The sequence below is a fragment of the Pseudopodoces humilis genome, chromosome 2 (assembly GCF_049639895.1).
Source record: "Pseudopodoces humilis isolate 2021_Gansu_Grassland_sample_001 chromosome 2, ASM4963989v1, whole genome shotgun sequence".
Classification (NCBI taxonomy): domain Eukaryota; kingdom Metazoa; phylum Chordata; class Aves; order Passeriformes; family Paridae; genus Pseudopodoces; species Pseudopodoces humilis.
The window spans coordinates 13189699-13209222 of NC_142201.1; the positions used below are offsets into that span (position 1 = coordinate 13189699).

General features: G+C 40.5%; 1 protein-coding gene across 1 annotated transcript in view; it reads right to left on the reverse strand.

Annotated features, from left to right (window-relative positions):
- Positions 1-5444: 5444 nt before the first annotated feature.
- The window catches only part of PTCHD1 (patched domain containing 1), a 39014-nt gene continuing 24934 nt past the window's right edge, over positions 5445-19524 (reverse strand). The window contains exon 3 of the mRNA XM_005516692.3: positions 5445-13068. Within this exon, the coding sequence (XP_005516749.2) occupies positions 11414-13068 (1655 nt within the window). The 3' untranslated portion in view covers positions 5445-11413. The remainder of the gene's footprint in view (positions 13069-19524) is intronic.

Sequence of the window (19524 nt, forward strand, 5' to 3'; positions counted from 1 at the left end):
TTTTCAATTCTGTTTGGCCTGTTTAAAACAAATTGTTTTCGCATAGGTTAGAATTTACTATAGATTTTTCCCATTATTCTGTGAAATACATGCACTTTATATGTATTTCAGGAGAGGGGATGACTTGAGATCCATGGCTGGTCACCTGAGTATGGTTTATATTTGGTCAATGGCTGAATGTATATTAACAATAACTATGTCTAAAAAAAGCAGTTACAGATTTGAATGGAGTGTGAAAGCCGCAGATCTGGTGACCTTACAAATAAGCCATAAAAAGAAGTTAAAAACCATAGAAATCTTTTTTTGACAATCTTTCCCTGACTTTATTTTTCTTGCATCAGGAGATTTTTGGTAACATTTAGCTAATTATGCATTCAAATCTGTATTTCTCTAGAAGTGCAATGCTTGCTATTGTTTGCATTTGTTACTGCCTTGGTATCTTTTCTCAGCTCACGTCTGGCCTCTCCTCTCCTGAACAGAAGGTTTAGTACATGATTTTATGTGCTTTGAGCTTTTCAGACTTGAAGACTTCTCCTTTCAGAATAAAGGTAAAAAATGTAAACTTTCTTTAAAAAAAGAAAACCCAGTGTTTTCTGCTGAAAATTTCAAATCCAGCAACTCTATTAAGCTCTCCTCCCCTTCCCAATGCTTTATTTCCACTGGGCAACATGGTTTCAACACAGTGGTTATACTGTTCTTGGAGTATACTGAAAATCCATAGCTCCTCCTGGCTTGGGAGTGGAATAGTGAGCACCTTTTAAAAATTTGGTACTGGAAAATGAGTCTCACAAAATTACAGGTAATTGAGCCTCACAAAACTAGCTGCCACTTAACTGAAATGATGGGACTCTTGCTTCCTTTCCAGTTCTCTCCTTCCCGCTGTGGCCACCTTCATTTCCAAATGTACTAACAGAGAATAGAGATGGCAGGTGTGGAAACCTGGGGTGAATAGAAGGGTTCATATTTAAAAAGATTTGTTTGTTCTGAACAAAGTCTTTTTCACCAAAAAGGTATCTCAGTATGAGTGTCAGAGGGGCTGTGTGGCATAAAGCCAAAGGCTGAGGGCTACTAAGATTTGGGAAAGCACAAATGTATGGATGTCTGGACAGCATCCATAGCACATCTACTGCTTAGGGAAGCCGCAGAGTACCACAGAGGCCAATTTCTCTTATAAGCTTTTAAAGTACATTAGAAATTGTAATTTCCTCTTTTGCACAACTGTCTGATGAAGGAGGAACAATGCTTTGCCTTGCCATGGCTCAGGTATGGGTTTCCTGTGCTGGTATGGGCTTGCCTCTGTGTCTCAGGTCCTTTGTTGCTCAGACTATGTCAGAGGGATCATCTGCCTTGAAAGCAGACTGACAAAATGAAACTCAGCCTTTGGCTTCCAGAGGAAGGGGAGAACAGATGTCTGGAATGTGCTGGGTGGTGCTTTAAATAAATGTTATTAGCCGTAACTCCTGAGAAGTCTGTGGAGAGATGCTGATGAACACAAAGTACACTTCATTAAAGTCTTTTTCCCATAATTTTTCCATTTCTCTCCTACCCAGGCTCCACACTTTAAAGCTCTGTTGGTTGTAATTGTCAATAATTTAAAACTCTTACCTTATTTTTGATCTGGTGCTGGAACAGACCACCTGAAGAGCTCTCCAGGGCTATGAGTACATTTAGGAGGTTTTCTGTCTGGAGGTTTAAATGGAGTTCTCTACAATAAATCTAGGCATTTCTCATCTGAGTTGATTTTTTTTGTCTCCCTTGACTTTACAGTTTCCAATATATATTTGTCATTTCTACCTGTGAAATATTCTCCATGAATTTATTATTTGCCTCTCACTGATGTTAGCAATCTTATCCATAATTCTGAAGTCACATATCACTGCTTCACATTTCCCCATTCTAAGACAAATTCTTTTAATCTTTTTCTGTAAATTAGATTCTTCAGGTTTGGTATCACCACTGACTGTGAGGCAAGAACTCTTCCTTTGATGGAGAGGTTTGGAAAGTACTGAATGAGCAGTTTAATTGATATTGTCTCTCTCTCCTCTCCTTATTTCTGCAAATTTCATATAATAAATCTGCTGTATAAACATCCTCACAGATATTAAATATCATATGATGTCCTGACAGTGAGCTTTGGATGGTTCTCCTTGCTAGATCTAATAATGTTATGTCACTTGTATGTATCAGAAGCACGGCAGGTCAGCAAAATGTTGTTGGTTGTCCTGTGACAGCTGTTGTAACTGCCCTTCCAGTAGGATCCAAGATACTGTCAGAAAGGCTCCCAGGAGAGGGGCTAATGAGCAGGAATAATCCTGAAATTATTATGTGGCCACTGCCTCTGGAGCCAACACCAAGAGATGATTGGCAGAACCCCACCTCTCTTGCAAAGAGGGGTACAATATACTGATTGGTAAAACTGTCAATAGACAGGTTTGGAGCAGCCTGCAATAGTATGCAGAGAGGAAAGAAAAGAGAAATTCAATTGCAGATGGGTGTCCTTGAATCAGGAATTGCCTAAGGAGAGCTGAAATTTCCCACTTCTTGCTCTAGGTTATGTGTCTGAGGGCTCACTTTATCCAGAGGGAAAATTGATTGCTTCTTCAAAAGAAAAGAAAAGAAATCCTTCCAACACACAAGAATTTTGTCAGGCAGGTATGGCTATTTCAGAACATTAAAGTCAGCTGCTCTTCTCTAAGTAAGAGCTGCAGTAAAATAATGAGGGTCAATTTGTCATTTTTAAGTTATGAGCCAGAATCCATGACCAATCTCTTTTTCTGTATGATACTGTTTATGTATCATGTTAAATTCTCCAGCTCTGGGCTCCAGATTAGATTATAAATGATATCCTCCTTTTATTCCAGAACAATGAGGTACTGAATCTGTATTTGAAATCATATAATTAGGCAGCTGTGATTTTTTATTTTCCTTGTATGGACAGATCCTGTATTTTATTAAACAGCCTTAATATATATTACAGCTGCACATATGTTCATATGATTTTTCTCAGTCTCATACTAGCTTAGACCTTCCTTCCCTTTACAACTCAGAGGTTTTTATATCATTTCTTTCTCATCCTCCTGACACAATAGAACCTCAGTTTTATTGACAACTCTGCATTTCTGCAGCCAGTTTCTTTGTTCCTAATCTCCTTACCAAACTTCTCCGTTGCTCCTCCCCTTCTGATCCACTACTAATCTCAGTACAGATAAACTATTCTTCCTACCAGCTTTCAACTGCATTTCTTGGTTGGCTTTTCCTCCTCTTTATAAGGAGCCAACTTGTGTTGGGCGTATAAGAAATACATAATTGGTATGGGGGTGTATGCACTATATATACATTAGTGGGACATCTCATTTTCCTGAATATAGCTGACAAATAAAAAATCATTTTTTACTTGTAGCATCAGGGAACAGATTGCTTATTATGAAATATAATCAGTATGTGAAGGCATATTTTTTACAAATTGTGTTTTCTGGCATCAGTTTGTTTGTATACATTTAAAATTTTGTTTCCAGCAAACTTCACCTGTGCAAATTGGTAATTTCTAAGAAGATAAATGTCAGTTTTGCTCAAAAGTATGCCTCCTCACAGAACAGAGTATATTTCAGCAGATTCCATGTAGCCAAAAAGAATCAGAATGGAATATTCTGTATTCATATATAACATATGCTATGTATAGTCTGGATACCCAGCTAAGGCCTTTAACATGATTCTTACATTTCCCATATGGATAAATTTTCAAGTGGACTTTTTTTCTCTGCTGATGGACTGTTGGATGTCTCATTCCCTGGTTCTTTCTAGCTAGTGCTTGGCATATATTTGAGTTATATTCTGCCAGTAAACTGAAGTCAGCAAAAAAAATCCTGTCCTTCTCAGTGAGTTCTATATTACCATCAACCTTTACAAGTTTAAGTGATATTCACAGAATTAATGTAAACATAAGCAGACTTCACTGTTTTGGGTCCACAATTCTGCCTAGTTTCTGTGTGCAAATTAGTTGTATAAATAAGGAAATGTGGTATTTGGGAGTGAAAATATCCTGACTTGTATGCAGCAGTGTGAGAATTGCATATGGAATTCAGGCATACTGCTCACGAATATTTTTTGGGCTGAACTGCATTCCTTGATAAGCTAAAAATCAGATTTAACATGCCTTTGTTTCCAAGGTATATGTACAGATGAACTTTCAGAATGAACGTGCTGATTACACATTTGGAAAGCCTGAATTTTGTAAATTAGATCAGTGGAGATTTGCATGAAGGAGCTCTTGCTAACACAAATAAGGAACACCAGCCTGGTATGGGAGGTTTTGCTCTTTGAGTTCCTGTGTGATGCTTAGACATAGCCTCTCTTATATTACACTACCAACTAGAAAAATTGGTATTGTTTGAGTTTCAGACAGAAGTTTTGGCAACAGTGCTTCTGGATTCTGAATTTAAGGCAATGAGAAAATGACTGAAAGGGACAAAGCCAGGAGCCACAACAGGTGACAGGAATCATCTTTAAATTGCAGACTCATTAAACTAAAGTGGCTGAAAACCCCTGATAACCAAAAACCTCAAATCCCTTCCATTTGTTGCAGTGACTTGGGATTGGATCTGGCTCACCTGCCTTTTACAGTAAAGTGATGCATATCTCATTTCTGCTGTCAGGTGTGACAGAGCACCTCTAGCCCTCATCGCCTGGTGGGGTGGTTTGCTTCTGCTTTGAGGCAGTTGTCCAAATGGGCCTGAGGGATGCTGCTCCCCTTCTCCAAAACAATAGGAAAGAAGTGTAAACGGGTTATCTGCTTGGGCATGGGAAGAAGAGGATTGAGCACAGTCATAAGAAGATCCTGGAACAGCAGCTGTAGTTCTGCTGGTGGGAGAGAGGTGGGTGTCTCAATGATGATTTAGCTTCTAAGTTTGTGGATGCTAAGGTCTTGGTAAGAAAATTTTTAATAGTAATAATTCTGTTCAATTGCAATACTTCTGTTCAACAATAATACTTCAGGCCTACCTACCTACCAGATATCAGAAGGTCCAGCTCTTGTTTGAGGAAATAACCTGTAGTTTTTGATCAAATCAGTTTCAGATTTTTGCCTTAGCTGTTGGTTTGCCTGCCAAGGGTGGGGCTTTGCTGCTGGGTTATATAAAACAGCCCCCAAAAGCACTTAGATCCCAGTAATATGGAAATGAATGGATGTGGTTTTCCTTGTGCTTGCTGCTGAGCAGTGTGCAGCCTGGAACAAGAGGGACTCCTGGAGAAGCAGCATACCCATCACCTTGGGGACATCACTGGCTCTGTGCTGAGCAGGTGCCCCTGAACTACTCCAGCACCCCTCTCTGCGGGGACCTGGAGAGCACGCTCATCCTTATTATTTGGGCTAGGCCAGGAAAATGAGTTTGTTGCACTGGTGATTGCATGGGATTTCTGTAGCAGTTTGGGAGTACAAGAAGCAAAGAGAGAGACAGCCATTTTATTTTAGGCTTATGCTATACATTGAGATTCATTATACAATTTTTCCCCTAAATTAATACAAAAATAGTAAAAATAGGTTAAAAAAAGCCTAAATGAAAACCCCTGACATCTTGCAAGCCATTTATTTGATGCACAGATTAAGACTTCTTGGAGCTTAAATAATCTAGAATTGTTTCTGCTGATCTCTTTGTTTTTTTTTGGTTTTTTTTTTGTTTTTTTTGTTTTGTTTTGTTTTGTTTGTTTTTCCCAAAAATTAAAAAAAGGTAATGACTTGCAGAATGCCAACAACATCAGAACAATTTGTGCCTGAGAAGCGGCTGCCCCAGGCAGGCGCATGTGATGCTGAGGTGCCCTCTCTCCAGACAGGAAGCTGTGCCAGGACAACAGGGCAAGGGGTGGCATGTCAGGGCATGCCATTCTGCTCCAACCCACGCACCATGGACAGGAATTTGTGTTCAAATGCTCTCCTGGGACACTTTTGTCATCTCTTTCTCAAAACAACCCAACCAAACAAGAAGTCCACCATTGCGCTTTCCTGGCAGTGGATGGGTTTCACAAGGGCTTCCCTGGGGACTCATCCCCCCCACAATTTGGAGCTAAAGCTTCTCCCTGCTCTCTAATAATACTGAGGAGGAGGGATAAAGTTTCCCTCCCCACTGCACTGAGCTGGGGTCACTGGGGGTGCCCTGCAGCGATGGTGTAGTGACTGGCTGAGGGTGGAAGATGCTTCCCACCTTTGGGAGGGGCTCTCCCCCCTCCCCACCTCCTTCTCATCAGACTTGTGCGTACCCCAGAAAGGCTTACTTATTTCACAATATTTATAAGAAAATAAATGACAAGTAATTTTAGTGATAAATGTAGGGATAAAGCCATGGAAGAAATACTTTGTCCCTACACAGCTAAATTGTTCAATCTGATTTTTATGGGTCAGGGTTTTAACATGTGCAAAGGCTGGGGAGGAAAAGGCTCAGAATAATTCTTTCTAACCAAGAGCTTCCAGAAAGTGGTTTCCTACAGGGCTCGTGCCTTACCATGCAAGCACTGGTTCAGCAGAACCTGCCAGCAGTGCTGCCACAGTGTGAGAATCGTGAGGAGCTGTTCCTGCACGGGAGCTGATGCTCTCTGTGGCTGCACACCCCGAGAACCCCCGGGCAGGGCTGTGGGATGGGGACAAGGGAAATGGCACCACCACAGCCCCTGATCTGGCATCCCCAGTGCCCACACAGCAGTGCTGTCCCTGACCCTCCCACACTCCCATCCTGCTGACAGTTCCCAACCATGCCAGAGGAGCTCCTGTAACAGCAAACCCAGAGCTGACTCCTATTAACTCGGCTTCCCTTCCCTGTGTCTCCCTGGATATGCTATTTTCTTCCCGAGTTAACAAAACAGGAAAAAGCACCACTTTCTAAGTATTGAAGTCATCAGGTCTTCTCCCACAACCCACTTGCTCTGCTGGCTCTGTTTTTCAGAGGAGCCAGTCTTCCTTCTGGACTCCCCTGTTCCCTGTCCACTCGTGCCACCACTTAGTTTTGTTTTCCCTTTGAATAAAAATAAAGGTGTTGGCTGATGTGGGATTTCATGGCTCACAGGAGGACAGTCAGTCTAGAAAAAAACATTTATAAGTACACCTTTCAATTTACAGTACATGTTTTACCTGAATTCAGCGCTGGCTCAGAAGGCTTCTGAGAGCAGATGTGAATCCTCTCGTGACTCAACATAACCTCAGGCCACTTTGGTACTGTATTCCCTCCAGGTTCATGCAGTTGACCATGATAACTGTATTTGCTTGTCTTTGGAAAATAAGCTCTTTTTCTTTGACAGGTTTTTCTCAACATTTCCAGCTCTAGTTTTAATCTAACTAGAACATTTTCACATTTCTGCTTTGGGCAGAAAATTCTGTCTTCATCAATTAATTTTTATAGCATAGTTATTCCAGCTATAACAAATTTTCTTTATTTTTTTTTTTTCTCCAGTTAGAGTAAATGTAAATTGAAAGTGGACTTGTTATAACACAACATCAGAAGTTATATTACAAGAAAACTGGATTGATCTTGAGGGCCATATGCACGTAGGTTGGCTCTTTTTCCCCATGCTTACCCTGTAGTAAAAATATACTGTACACCATACTTTACTGTATGGGAATTTTAATGTTTGTAGAAGATATATGTGCTCAGTGAGCCATAGTCCTACATAGTTTTGTTAGCCTTAGCTAAAACTTTCACTGTTAGATTTTAGTCAGTGCCTGACATACTCTGTTCTACCCACTGAATTTATAAAAAATTGGATCATCTATATTGCAAACAAAACCACAGTGATACCTGGGCTAAAAAGCCACTTAAGAGTATGACAAAAATCTGCTTAAGCCTAGGTAGTCTTCCAAACTGGAGGTTCACCGGTAAGGGTAAAATCTTATGCACAGTTAGCCACTGGGAGTGCTTTGGACTGAGAACAGAGTGCTGCATCTGCACCTACTAAACAATAGGTGCAGGGAGGTCCATTGACTTTGGTGAAGATAATTGCTCCAGAAGAAAAAGTTGAAGGGGAGGAAGGCTAAAGTGGCTTAGCATAGTCTGAAACCTTGAGAACATGGTTCATGTTGAGGTATTCAAGCTACCTGCAGAGAAGGAGCACTTGGTGCATCCCTCAGACACATCAGGATTCAGGCAGAAGTCTCACGGACCTGGGCTGAGTGCACCTTGGACACTTCCATGGCTGTAGCTTGCCAACCCTGGAGGTGGGGAACAGAACGGCAGCTTGATGTGAAACACAGTGAAAAATGTATGTAAGTTGGGTTTGGCTCTGTTCTGGGTTTTCTCACTTTTGGGGATGCTCAGGTCTCCTGTGTGTCCTATCCCTGTGTGGAGAGGGACATGGCTCCTCTTCTCCATCCCAGTCTTGGGTGGCTAGCAGGAGTTACTGGTTACTGGAGAGGGTAACATGCCATTGGGGAGAACTGCCGGGAGAGGACTCTGCCCTTAAAAAAACTTTTAGGAATGGGCTGGACAAACATCCTTCAGAAATCATTTAAATGTTGTTGGCTCTGCCCTGGGGGCAAGGGCATGGACTGCATGACTTCTCACCCTGCCTTCTGCAGACACTCAAGCCTGTTCTGCAGCACTTTGTCACAGGAATGCCTCCACATCCTTTTTCTGACAGGTTTGGAGATAGAGAAGTAATTTTATCCCTGGTTTTATCACCTTTCTTGAAGATCTCTGAAGGCCTCACACGGTGAGATTTAATAAGAGATCTGTGAAACTGCGAGCTTGTCTTTGGACATCTCTTTAAAGACGCTCCCGTCTATGCACTGCAATTAGATGTGAGGAGGTTTATGGTAACTATCTCAGCGTCTGGTGTTTGCAAATGATAGCATGAGGGATAGCAGAGGTGTAAAATCAGTGCTCACCATGTATTCCTCTCGGCTGTGTACAAGCAACCTCTTTGACACACGTCCCATTTCCAAATGTCCCACAGGTCAGTAGATTACTGCAGAGGAATTGCAATTCCTCTGTAACTCTCAGCTAATTTGCTAATGCCCTCAGAAGTTTAAAAGCCACTGCAGCTGCCTGTTGACGAGCCAGGGGACAGGGTGACTGGTATTTAAACAACATACTGATGATCACAGAAAATCTACAGTGAAATATATTTAAGGAATATTTTTTGGCTGGAAAACATAGCCCCAAGCCTGAGTCTAAGGAAAACAGGGGAAACAGATCTTTTTCCTAGCCTTACATTCATTTGGCTGTCTTCAAGGTGTCCGCCTGTGTTCTGCCAAGGCTGAAGTTGTTGTTACAGATTCCCAGCTGCTACTGAAGCAACTGTTGTTTACTTAAGCAAAGAGCCTGTGCATTCCTGGACGCAGCTTCCTTTCTTCTGGTCAGGGAAGGGACTTTTCCAGGGGAAAGTAAATGTTGCCAGCTGCACTGCTGACTTGTTTTGTGAGTGAGAATGTAACATTTTGCTTCAGGGCTAAATATCTGGTTATCTTATTTTCCGCTAGGAAGGATGAGTCAGAAGTATTTCTTTGCTTGAAAATTAATATTCAGTAGGTGGCATTTGCAGGTTTTGCACAGGGTATTTGAGGGTCACTGGGATTTGGATGCTAAAGAGAAGTTTCATGCAATGAAGCACATCCTGGGTTTGTGACCAAGGACGTCCTAGTGACCATACAGGTACCACAGGCAGCCTCCTGAGCCATGGTGCTCCTAGTGCTCCAAGCCCCATGGCTCTTGCAATACCCCTTCCCCTCCAGATACTGTTATTGAACCAAACATTGTGCCAAATGCTGAAAACTTTTCAAGTACTCTTAGTTTCCAGATGAGCTGCAAAAGGGAGTCTGGTTGGAATACATTCATGTTGCACCACAAAGCAACAGTCCATATGAAACCACCCGACACATCAGCCAGCTTCCTGCTACTGGGTTTTCACAGGCAATGCATGGCCGGAATACTCTCAGCAAAACCTACAGAGTTGGCTTACATATCCCCACAAGGGTTCAACCACATGATAAAACCTTGCAGTAATGAGCCTGTCGCTCTTAAGGATGGAGAGGGCGGAGGAGGGAAGAGATGCTGCTTTATCTGTATTATTCCACATCACAGATGCTGACAGAATTATTGATTTAGAACTCACAGCTCCAAAAAGACTCAGTAACGTAATCTTTTTAAGTTGTTTCTTTTTCTTTTTCTTTTTTTTTTTTTTCCTCTCAGATGTGATGTTTTCAATAGGTCCTTTAGATATGGGCTCTTTGGGGACATTATTAAACTTGCTGCTGCTAAACCACAATCCCAACCTTCAGTTTGTTCCACTCAACTCTTACTGTCTACTGGAAGAGCCCATAGCTGCAAGGTCTATTGCTTTACAGGTACTCTAGGAAGATTGAGGGATTAAGTTATACATTATGTAAAACTACCCACTAATCCTCTTAGTGTGCATTACCAGTGAATGGCCTGAAATAGGCTCTCACTAAAAGAGCCCTAACATTCACTTTCTTGATGACATTTTAGTATTTGAGGTTTGTATCATGGATTTTGGTGCTGAAATATTCAGTACACCATCTTCTGTCTGCTCCTAGATCCACTCATATGTCTCAGTAGAGTGCTAACAAAATTACAGTTAGTAAAGCAGATAACATGTTTAACTAGTAGCGAGACATGTATAAAATAGAATTATATATTTTATAGAGTGACAGAGTCACATGGATTTTTTTGGTCCTTTTTTTTTTGTTCTTTTCTGTTTTTATAAGAAAAAGAAAGAGCTATAAAACCATGATTAAAAATGTTACAAGGGATGATTTCCATTTAAAAACAATGATACTTTTAGAAAAAAAAAGTGATTCATAACATAAAAGTGTTTGGAAAGCACTTGGTTGCTGTGTACTGCCTTCTTCCCCAGTACAGTTTGCTATCTTTTATATAGTCTTGCATAAATGTTTAGATTAGGGGAGAAAAGAAAAATTAAATGTGATGGCAAAGACTTATAAGAGCTGACTCACTGACTTGAGTTATTGCTGTGCAGAAAGTTTGTAAAGCCTTTACATCCAGCGAACATTTAGTGCTACTTCAGCCTTGACAGTTGACCTTTCAACATGATTTGGTTTAGCCACAATAATTGCAGCATCTGCAGTACAGGCGATACAGACGACTGCTTAAGAACCCAACTTCTTCCATTAGATCTTACTTCATGCATCTAAAATTTAACCTCTCTTTGCATGGGTGTGCAAATTCTCCCATATTACCTGTTATAGGAACTGAGCAAGGTACAATACCCCGGCTCTTTTTTTTTTTTTTAAATTTATTTTTAATTTCTCCCATAATTTTGAATATTCCTGGATTTAGCTTAGAGGAGGGAGAGGAAAGCCTCCAATCTCCTTCCTGTTCCCACACATTTAATCAGTACTGGTTTCTTTTTTTTTTCTCAGTAAGACCTAGTGTAAAAAAGCAACCAACAAATCAAGTTAGACTGTTGTAATTTGGTCAACCACTCGGGTGCTATCCATATCCACCATTTCAACACACTCTATTTCCTCACGGTTTTCAGGATTCTTCTTCTCTTTCCTCTTCTTCTTGGAGGGTGGCAAGAAAGTCAATATCACAGGTAAAATGGCAAAGCAGTGAAAGAAGGTGACTAATGCTATTAAAAACAAGCACCTGAACAGTGTACGGGTCAGATTTGAAGGCACAGCTGCAAGAGGAATCAGACCAACAATATAGCAGAGGTAGCTCTGCAAAATAGCTACCCCATGCACTTCCAGGGCATTTTTCACCCATTTAGTTCTTGTGAACTCTTTGCCCAGGACAAAGGTTGATAACAGTGGAGCACAGTTGTCAATTGTGTAATTAATTCCGTAAATTAAGCACAACACAGAAATACAATCTAGTTCCACTTTCCACAAAGTCATAAAACCTATAACTCCAAATTCAACCGAGGCAACAGTTAGAGTGAGCCAGACATTGATCAGAGAGTCTGCCACCAGGAATGCAGAGAAGAAGAGCAGAAATAAAGCACTAATGCAGGAGTTTTGTAAGGGAGCTCCCACTGAAGAAGCATAACGATCCATGTACACAAATGATGGATTGAAAACGATGAATTTCACCTTGGAGGTGAGAGAGAGCTTCCTCAGCGTCTCCAGGAGGTCATAAAGTTCTTCCCTCTTGGTTTCCATTGTCTTGGCCACCAAGAACATCCTGGAGGCCACAACATCAACTTCATTGTTGTATTTCTTGGAAAAAATGATATCCTCTGAAAAATGGGCAAACTGAGGGGTCTTCAGGAAGGAGTTCCTCAACATATCAGTGAAATTCTTCTTCGGCAATCCAGTAGATATGTTGAGTTTCCTAAGATAATTTAAGTAGCTTTCGAACCAAGATATCCTCACAAAGCCCTTGGTATACTCCAACACGTCCTCCTGGACACTGGTGTTCCAGTACTCTATTGACTCGTAGATGTAGAACCCAATGACCGGGCTGTAGTTACTGAAATACTTCTGCTGGGCAGTTGTGTACTCGATGGTCCGAGTTGCAGTCGCTACGATGTTGCTCAGGTCTGACCCCTCACTGACCTGCAGGTAGCCCATTAAGGCAAAGGAAATATAAACAAGGTAAAAGAGAACTACAAAAGGCTTGACGTAAGTGTTTGTTATCCAGTCACAATAGTAGCGTTTCAGGAACCACACCAAAAGATGACTCTCGTAAGTGTTCGTTTCCTCTGAATCATCTGTGTCCTCACTGAATCTGGCTGTCAGAAGAAACCTATACCATGCAGGCTTCTCTTGCAATACCTCTGGCTTTGGTACCTTTCTGCAGAAGATACTATGCTGGTAGTTGTTTTCTATGTAGCCAGTAAACACCAGGCTGGAACCATAAAAGGAGAGTACATAGAGGTAGTTGAAGAAAATTGCAATACAGGAATTGCAGCAGAAAATCCTGGCTGCTTCAATGTTAGTGAAGGGACTGGCACCTATTCCAAAAGTGACCAGGTACATGGCAGTGGTGAGAGAAAACGAGAGCATGGAGTCTGCAAATACAGCTGCAGTCCTCTCTTTAACATGTTGGTCTTCTCTAGTTTTCCTCCAGGAGGACAACATTTCAAAAGTCCCATACAACCCATGACCTACAATAGAGAACAAAGGTAGTGTTTAAAGTATTCAAATCCCGAATTACACAGAAAAAAGTAACATGGACATACTAAAAGGCTCGAAGGAGACACAACTGGATGCTACCAGTGCTTGAAGGAGACATCCTGCAGAAGAGAGAAATGATTATGGAGGAGAAAACCACAGAAGCGCATTTGCTACCTGCCTAGCAAACCTTACTGCTAAAGCTTGAGGAGAGCTCTTCACTGCTGGCACAGGATTCATGGGTTAAAAAAATAGGATTTTTTTACTCTGCATGGCTGTTAAGTTTCATTATTTCTGAGTGCCTGTGATGGAAGATGCTTTCAAATTAGTTTTTCCTGGTGATGGATTCAGACCTGTGGTGAAAACAAAGAAATACAACCTTGAAGTGCCCATGCTGGAAGCAGAGCATTAGTTGGCTGTTTTGTAGAAAATCTGTAAAAAATGAAAATTCCACATAAGCTGAAAGTTGTCAGTTAAATCAGTTATTGTTTTCTCCGCTTCCTGTACAAATTTTCCATCAGGAAAAAGAAATCCTAGAAATTAAACAAACAAATAAAGCACAAATAAATTTTAGAGAAGGAGAGTCGTAAAACTGATATGGAGCTGCTTAAGGCATATGTGTTCTTTATAGATCTAAGAGCTTATAAAACCAAATACAGCCCTATATTTCTTGGCAATGCCTACATTTCGTAATGTATTTAATTGACTCTTAAAATGGATATACCATTCATAAAAGGAAAAGAAAACCTGTTGACCTAAAATCCTGTGTTTAACCCCCAAGTGCAGGTAAATCAGGAAAAGTACATGCTTTTATTTTAATCCCTGGTTGTTCACCTTCCTCTTACAGTTTCTGCATTGTGAAGATGCATTTGGAGGACACAGATTTCTGCTCTCTGGTAGTGAACCTGAGTTGGGAATGCAGCCATTTACCCTCTATCAGGTGAGAGGAGCTGAAGTAATTGTAGTTTAATGATTTACACAGAGATAAACAGAATACAGTCTTTGTATCACACCTAAAATATGAGATGGTAATATTTTCTCATAATAATTCATTGCAACATTCATCTTTACTTAAGAGATATTTTCCATATAATCCCAGCCTCTTTGCTGCCTTTTAATTCCTCCTCCTCTGTATTCTTTTGCTGATTTTGCTGTCACTTGTCTGCTTCTCTGGTCTGCTCCTGGATTATCTCCAGAAATTCCCAAAAGTCAGTCCACTGTGCTTTGCTCTTACCCATCTTCTCTGATAGTATTAGGCAAAATGATCAGTGCTAAATTAGTTGCTGATAACACTGAAGAGCAATCACTGAACTTTTGAAGCTGATGTTCCAGTCAGGAAGGTCAAGGTAATTCACAGATCTCTCTTAGAATTTCAGGCTGTCTGCAGAGTACTAAAATTGCTGTATCAGCTCTGTTCTATCCACCTGTAGACAATTATCACTTTTGCTACAAAGGCTATAAATACCAGTCAAGAAACCCCAAGCAAATGATGTGTTTTGAAGAACTGGAGCACCACATGATATATTAGGGATGTTGGAACTAGATGATCTGGAAGGTCCCTTCCAGCCCAAACCGTTCTATGATGCTGTGAGTTTAATCTTAAATGTGCTGTGAATTTATTCTTCTCATACAGGCTAAGTATTTAATTAACTTGACAAAATAACCCTTTTGTGGTCAGCACCTTTTACTTTAGGGGCAGTTGTTGCTGATTCACTCCACCCTTCCTGAAATCTGTATTTGGATAGATGGCAAAGCTGTTATGCTGAAAAGAATAGGTATGGAGTATTTTATAAAGAAGTCACAATACAGAGCTCATAAGATGAGACAATAGGACAGCCAGTGTATCTCCTTATCACCTGGTGTTTAGTGTAACAAAGTCCACACTCTGATGTATATCAGATATTTCACCTATTTTGTTATTTAGAGTTGTTGCATGGACCTCAAATGTCCAATTTGTAGCAGTATTACAGACCTGGCTTTGGTATTCATCTTAATTTTCCCCAACAATGTTTTACAGCTGCTTTCAGAGGCCAGGTCAAGACTGTCAATTTGATAACTAGCACTGTGCCCCCTCTTAAAGCTAATGGGGAATACTGGAACTCCCCAGACATAAAACCAAGCAAAAAGCATAATCAGTGACTGGCACCCCATTGCTAATTATGCTTCAAATAGTTATGTTCTAGGCTCGGTAGGGAAAGCTATTAAGCTTGCTTTCAGTGTTCTTTGTAAAGACAGACTGACCTTTATTTAAATGTAACTGATCACTCGCCAAAGTAAGGAGTGAGAGGTTTAATCCATTTATGGCTCCCATGAGTCCTGCAGACAGGCTTGTCTGCGAATTTCACATGGCATCATACACATTAGCATTGAGTGAACAAAAACAGAATCAAATGAAGTCATTGAATATTACAAATTATTTCCATCATGAGCTTTAGCTATAGCATGTTTTTGTAAAAAAAAAATAAAAAAATTCAGCATTAATAAGCTCTCGCCTAAAAATACTCAAATAGCTATATTAATTTGGAGAACCTTTGACTCTGCAATAAGAGAAGTAAATTAGAGCTAGTTAAATATGATGCTGAACATGACGTTTTAACGGGTATAAGGCTTTGGATAATGCCTGATAACATGACTTCTGATACCACACTCCTTCTTTAAGCAGGAAAGATAAAACCATAATTTGCTCTTACATAATCTTCAAGACTACCCTAAAATGGAATCTGATTTAGAGAACTGCTCAAGTAAATGCATGAAGAGGCGTCACCACATGTGCTCCACAAAGTCAAGAGAAAAATATTTGGATACTCTCCTATTTTTGGATAGGTTCCTTTTGTTGTTTGCTACACAATCTGTGTACTAGGAGCTGGTATTTTCCTTCAATTGTACAGTTTGTGATTCCTCTGTCCATTTATACGATTTACATTCAGGAGGATATGCCTAAAAGAAAAAACTGCAGACTTTTTGCACTAGTGGCACTCCTGACCTGATCCAGTTTTCCCCAAGAAAAAAATTAGGCCCAAACTCAAGCACAGATTAGGCTTGGCAGTCAAAAAATTAGTTGTTTTCAGCTAGAATGGGATTTACCTAACCTAATTTACCTCTCTAAATACTGACTGTAATCATAAGTTGGGTAACAACCTCCAGCACTGTAACTCGCTGATGTTCAGATAAATCTAGCCCACAGAGACTAGGGCAGATATCTCCATGGAAGCATTTTGAGAGAATTTCTTTCACTTCTCTGTCATTTCAGAGTTTTCATTTTTTGCATAACTAATCAATTTGCACCAATTACCTCTATTTCTCTTGCTGTTGCTACATCTACTCCATGTAATATTAATGAGACGAAGGCAATTTTTTCCATGTAAATAAATTCTGTAATTGCTTCAACTGATTTTCCCTTTTTAATAGAGATTTAGCCACAAATCTGTGATCATTTAGAGCAACTTGTTCATTATTCACGGTCATTCAGTAAATAATAAATATGAACTCAAACAACTAATGGGCTACTGGAGATCTTTTCCTGCTGACATTTGCTGTTATGATTCACTGGTCGTGCCCTACAGTCAGGCTGTACAATCATGAGCTAACATGAAGTACACAGAAAGATGGAAGTTGTTTAAAAAAAGAGGTTCAGGGTCAAAGGAAAATGTTAAATGGATAGGAGAAAGGTATTGGACAAAATGGGAATCAAACTTTTTTTCTTATTCTCTTTTTTTGCTACTTTGCATTTAGGAAATACTCCTACCATGTGTTGGAGGACTGAGAACAGGCATTCTGACTTTTGTAGCCAAAGAAAATGAAGAAGGAAATTACTGTTAATGCTAAGGAACTCACAGGCTTTTCATCCTGAGATGGGCTACCTTTAATTTTAGAACCTGATAATAATAGCAATACTACCAATAAACCAAATAAATTAGGCCTAACTTAAATAGAGCACTTTTACGAGTAGCCCAAAAATGCTATAAAAAGTTTAATTTCCCTCCTTCAGAAAGAAGTTGTGCTGGATCGAACTGAAACCACCACACAAGTCTTTCAATTACACATGCTCTGCAAAATCAATGCAGAGCACACATCAGAAAAAAAGCACTTGTAGGAAGTTGTGAAAATGAAAGCAAAATTTTCTCTTCCTTAAAATTATCAAATCATTTACCTCATTTTAAAATACTACTTCTGTGTAGGCATTGAAACGGTTCTTTTTAGTACCATTTTCACATTTTCAAACCATTTTCAAAAAATAAATGCATCCTTTCCCCTGTTAAGTGGTTGCTCAAGCAAGGAGCCTTCAGGAATTGGCATCGGCAGCCCAGCCTTGCTGTTGGCTCTGCTCCTGACTGCAAACGGCGAGACCAAAGCGGAGGGAGGAGAAGGGATTTAAGCAGCCCTAGAGTCTGTGAGAGGGCAGCAAAGTGACCTGGTCACCAAAGTCAAACCAGTTCTGCGCTTGCTTGGCTTAATTGCTTACCTGAATCAAGGGCTGCTGCCTACTTTTGTAAAACAAGTGAGGGGTATGTTCAATTTTGCAGTAAAATCATGTGAAGTTTTGATCTTACTGTGGTAAGATGAGGCTTGGATATCCAAATCTTCTTCCATCAGAGAAATTAAGGGGAATGACTGAGAAAGAGGTTTTTGGTTCTTCTTGTTTTACCCATCTATGAAAGTAGAGAGTAATAGTAGACTGTGGGTCTCATCTTTTTTGTCCTTATTGTTTCGAAGCTTGTATGTTTCTGTATGTGTTTGATACTCAAGTAAAATCTCTCTGATGCTCACAGGTTGTGAAGTTCCAGCCTTCTGTGTGGAAGGTCACATTTCAGGGGTAATAGATTTTATTAATCCCATTTTAATGCAGAGACACACCAAACACTAATAACAATAGATCTGCTCCTCAGGGAGGCTAAGTGCTGCATCAGGATGCATGGTGCCCATTAACCACCACAATTAACACCAATAAAGCATCAAACTGACTTCCAGAGGGAGCAGACTTCACGTGTGGCAAAGCTGGGCTATGGGATGTTTCTCCCTTCTCAGGTGTTACTTCCCCTCTCCTACTGAAGTTCTCTGCTCCCACATGGCTGTTACCTAATTCACCTGTTTTAGTCTGCACTGGAACTAAATGAATGGTGGGCATCAGAAAGTAGCCTTTATTTTATTTTATTGGTTTTTTTAAGGTTACTTTTGAAACAAAATCTTTTCCTGATGTTGATGGCACAAAAGACTGTCTGAAATGGGTAATGACTCATGGTAGGATATATGGGAGCCTTGTAAACTGGTTGGGTGAAAATTTGAAGTGGAAGCATGGTCCGATGGAATTTCTGAGGTTAAGTGTGGATCTTGATTTCAGGTTTATGCTTGCACTGTAATAGCTGCACCCCATGTAACACTATTCAGCTGGACCAATGTTGTCCCACTCAGGTTTATTTAAGCCTGAAATCACTCCACCAAATTGGAGCACTTGTCTGCAAGAGGAATTTAGTGTCCTGTGAAAAAGGGTGTGAATGTACAGAGGGCAAACTATGTTGCACCAGCTTTCTTTGTGGATATCTGTGAAGCACAGCTTGATTCACACTCAAAGTGGAGTGAAATATCATCTGCAGAGACAAACACCAGATGAATTAACATGAAATAGTTAGGATGCTGTAAATTCATATCCCAGCTTGCTGTCAATGCGGGCAAGGTCTCAAGAACTGCTCTTGTGCAAAAATAGTACACAGGAGGTCAGAATCATATCGCAGGAATTGCCCTTTCCAAAACAGTACCTGCAATAACATATGATATAATGAAGGTGCAATGAATTTTCCTAGCTGACAGTATTAAAAATAACAATGTGCTCCGCTCAACTCTAGGACTGCTTTCCACAGTAATGTCAACAAAGAGGCTGAGATAATTTCCCCCTACTGACTTATTTTTTTCCAGCTAGATCAGTGATCTCATCAGCTCCCGTCTTCTGACAAGCCAAGTGAAACCGCTAATCTGGACTCCCTTTGTCACAGGAGTTGCAATCAACCAGTTGTTGACTAAATACCCGGCCTGCCTCATGCAGCCTCTCCCAGCAGGCATGATTTCAGCCCAGAACATATAGCAGGCTCAAACTGCTGCTGAATGTGACAGGCAGGGCAAGAATATTTGCATCCAGCTGAAGCAAACATCTGGCTCCATACCTTGTTCTCACTAAAATAATAAAATACTACACCGAAACGAGATCCTTCAGCGTGCAGACAGAATCAGCAGCAAGCATAATTTCTACAACACTTTCCACTGAGTGGATAACAATTCACTGGCAAGGGTTAAGCTGACCACCTATACCATTATTAGTGTGCTGTTGTAATAAACCCCAAGCAATGTCCAACTTTGTGGTCCACAAATGGTGCAATACTCCAGTTTTGCTGCATGAATGTCAGACCTGAAGGAGGGTGTGTATTGCTGAACATCCCACAGTGCAGACTTGTCTGTCC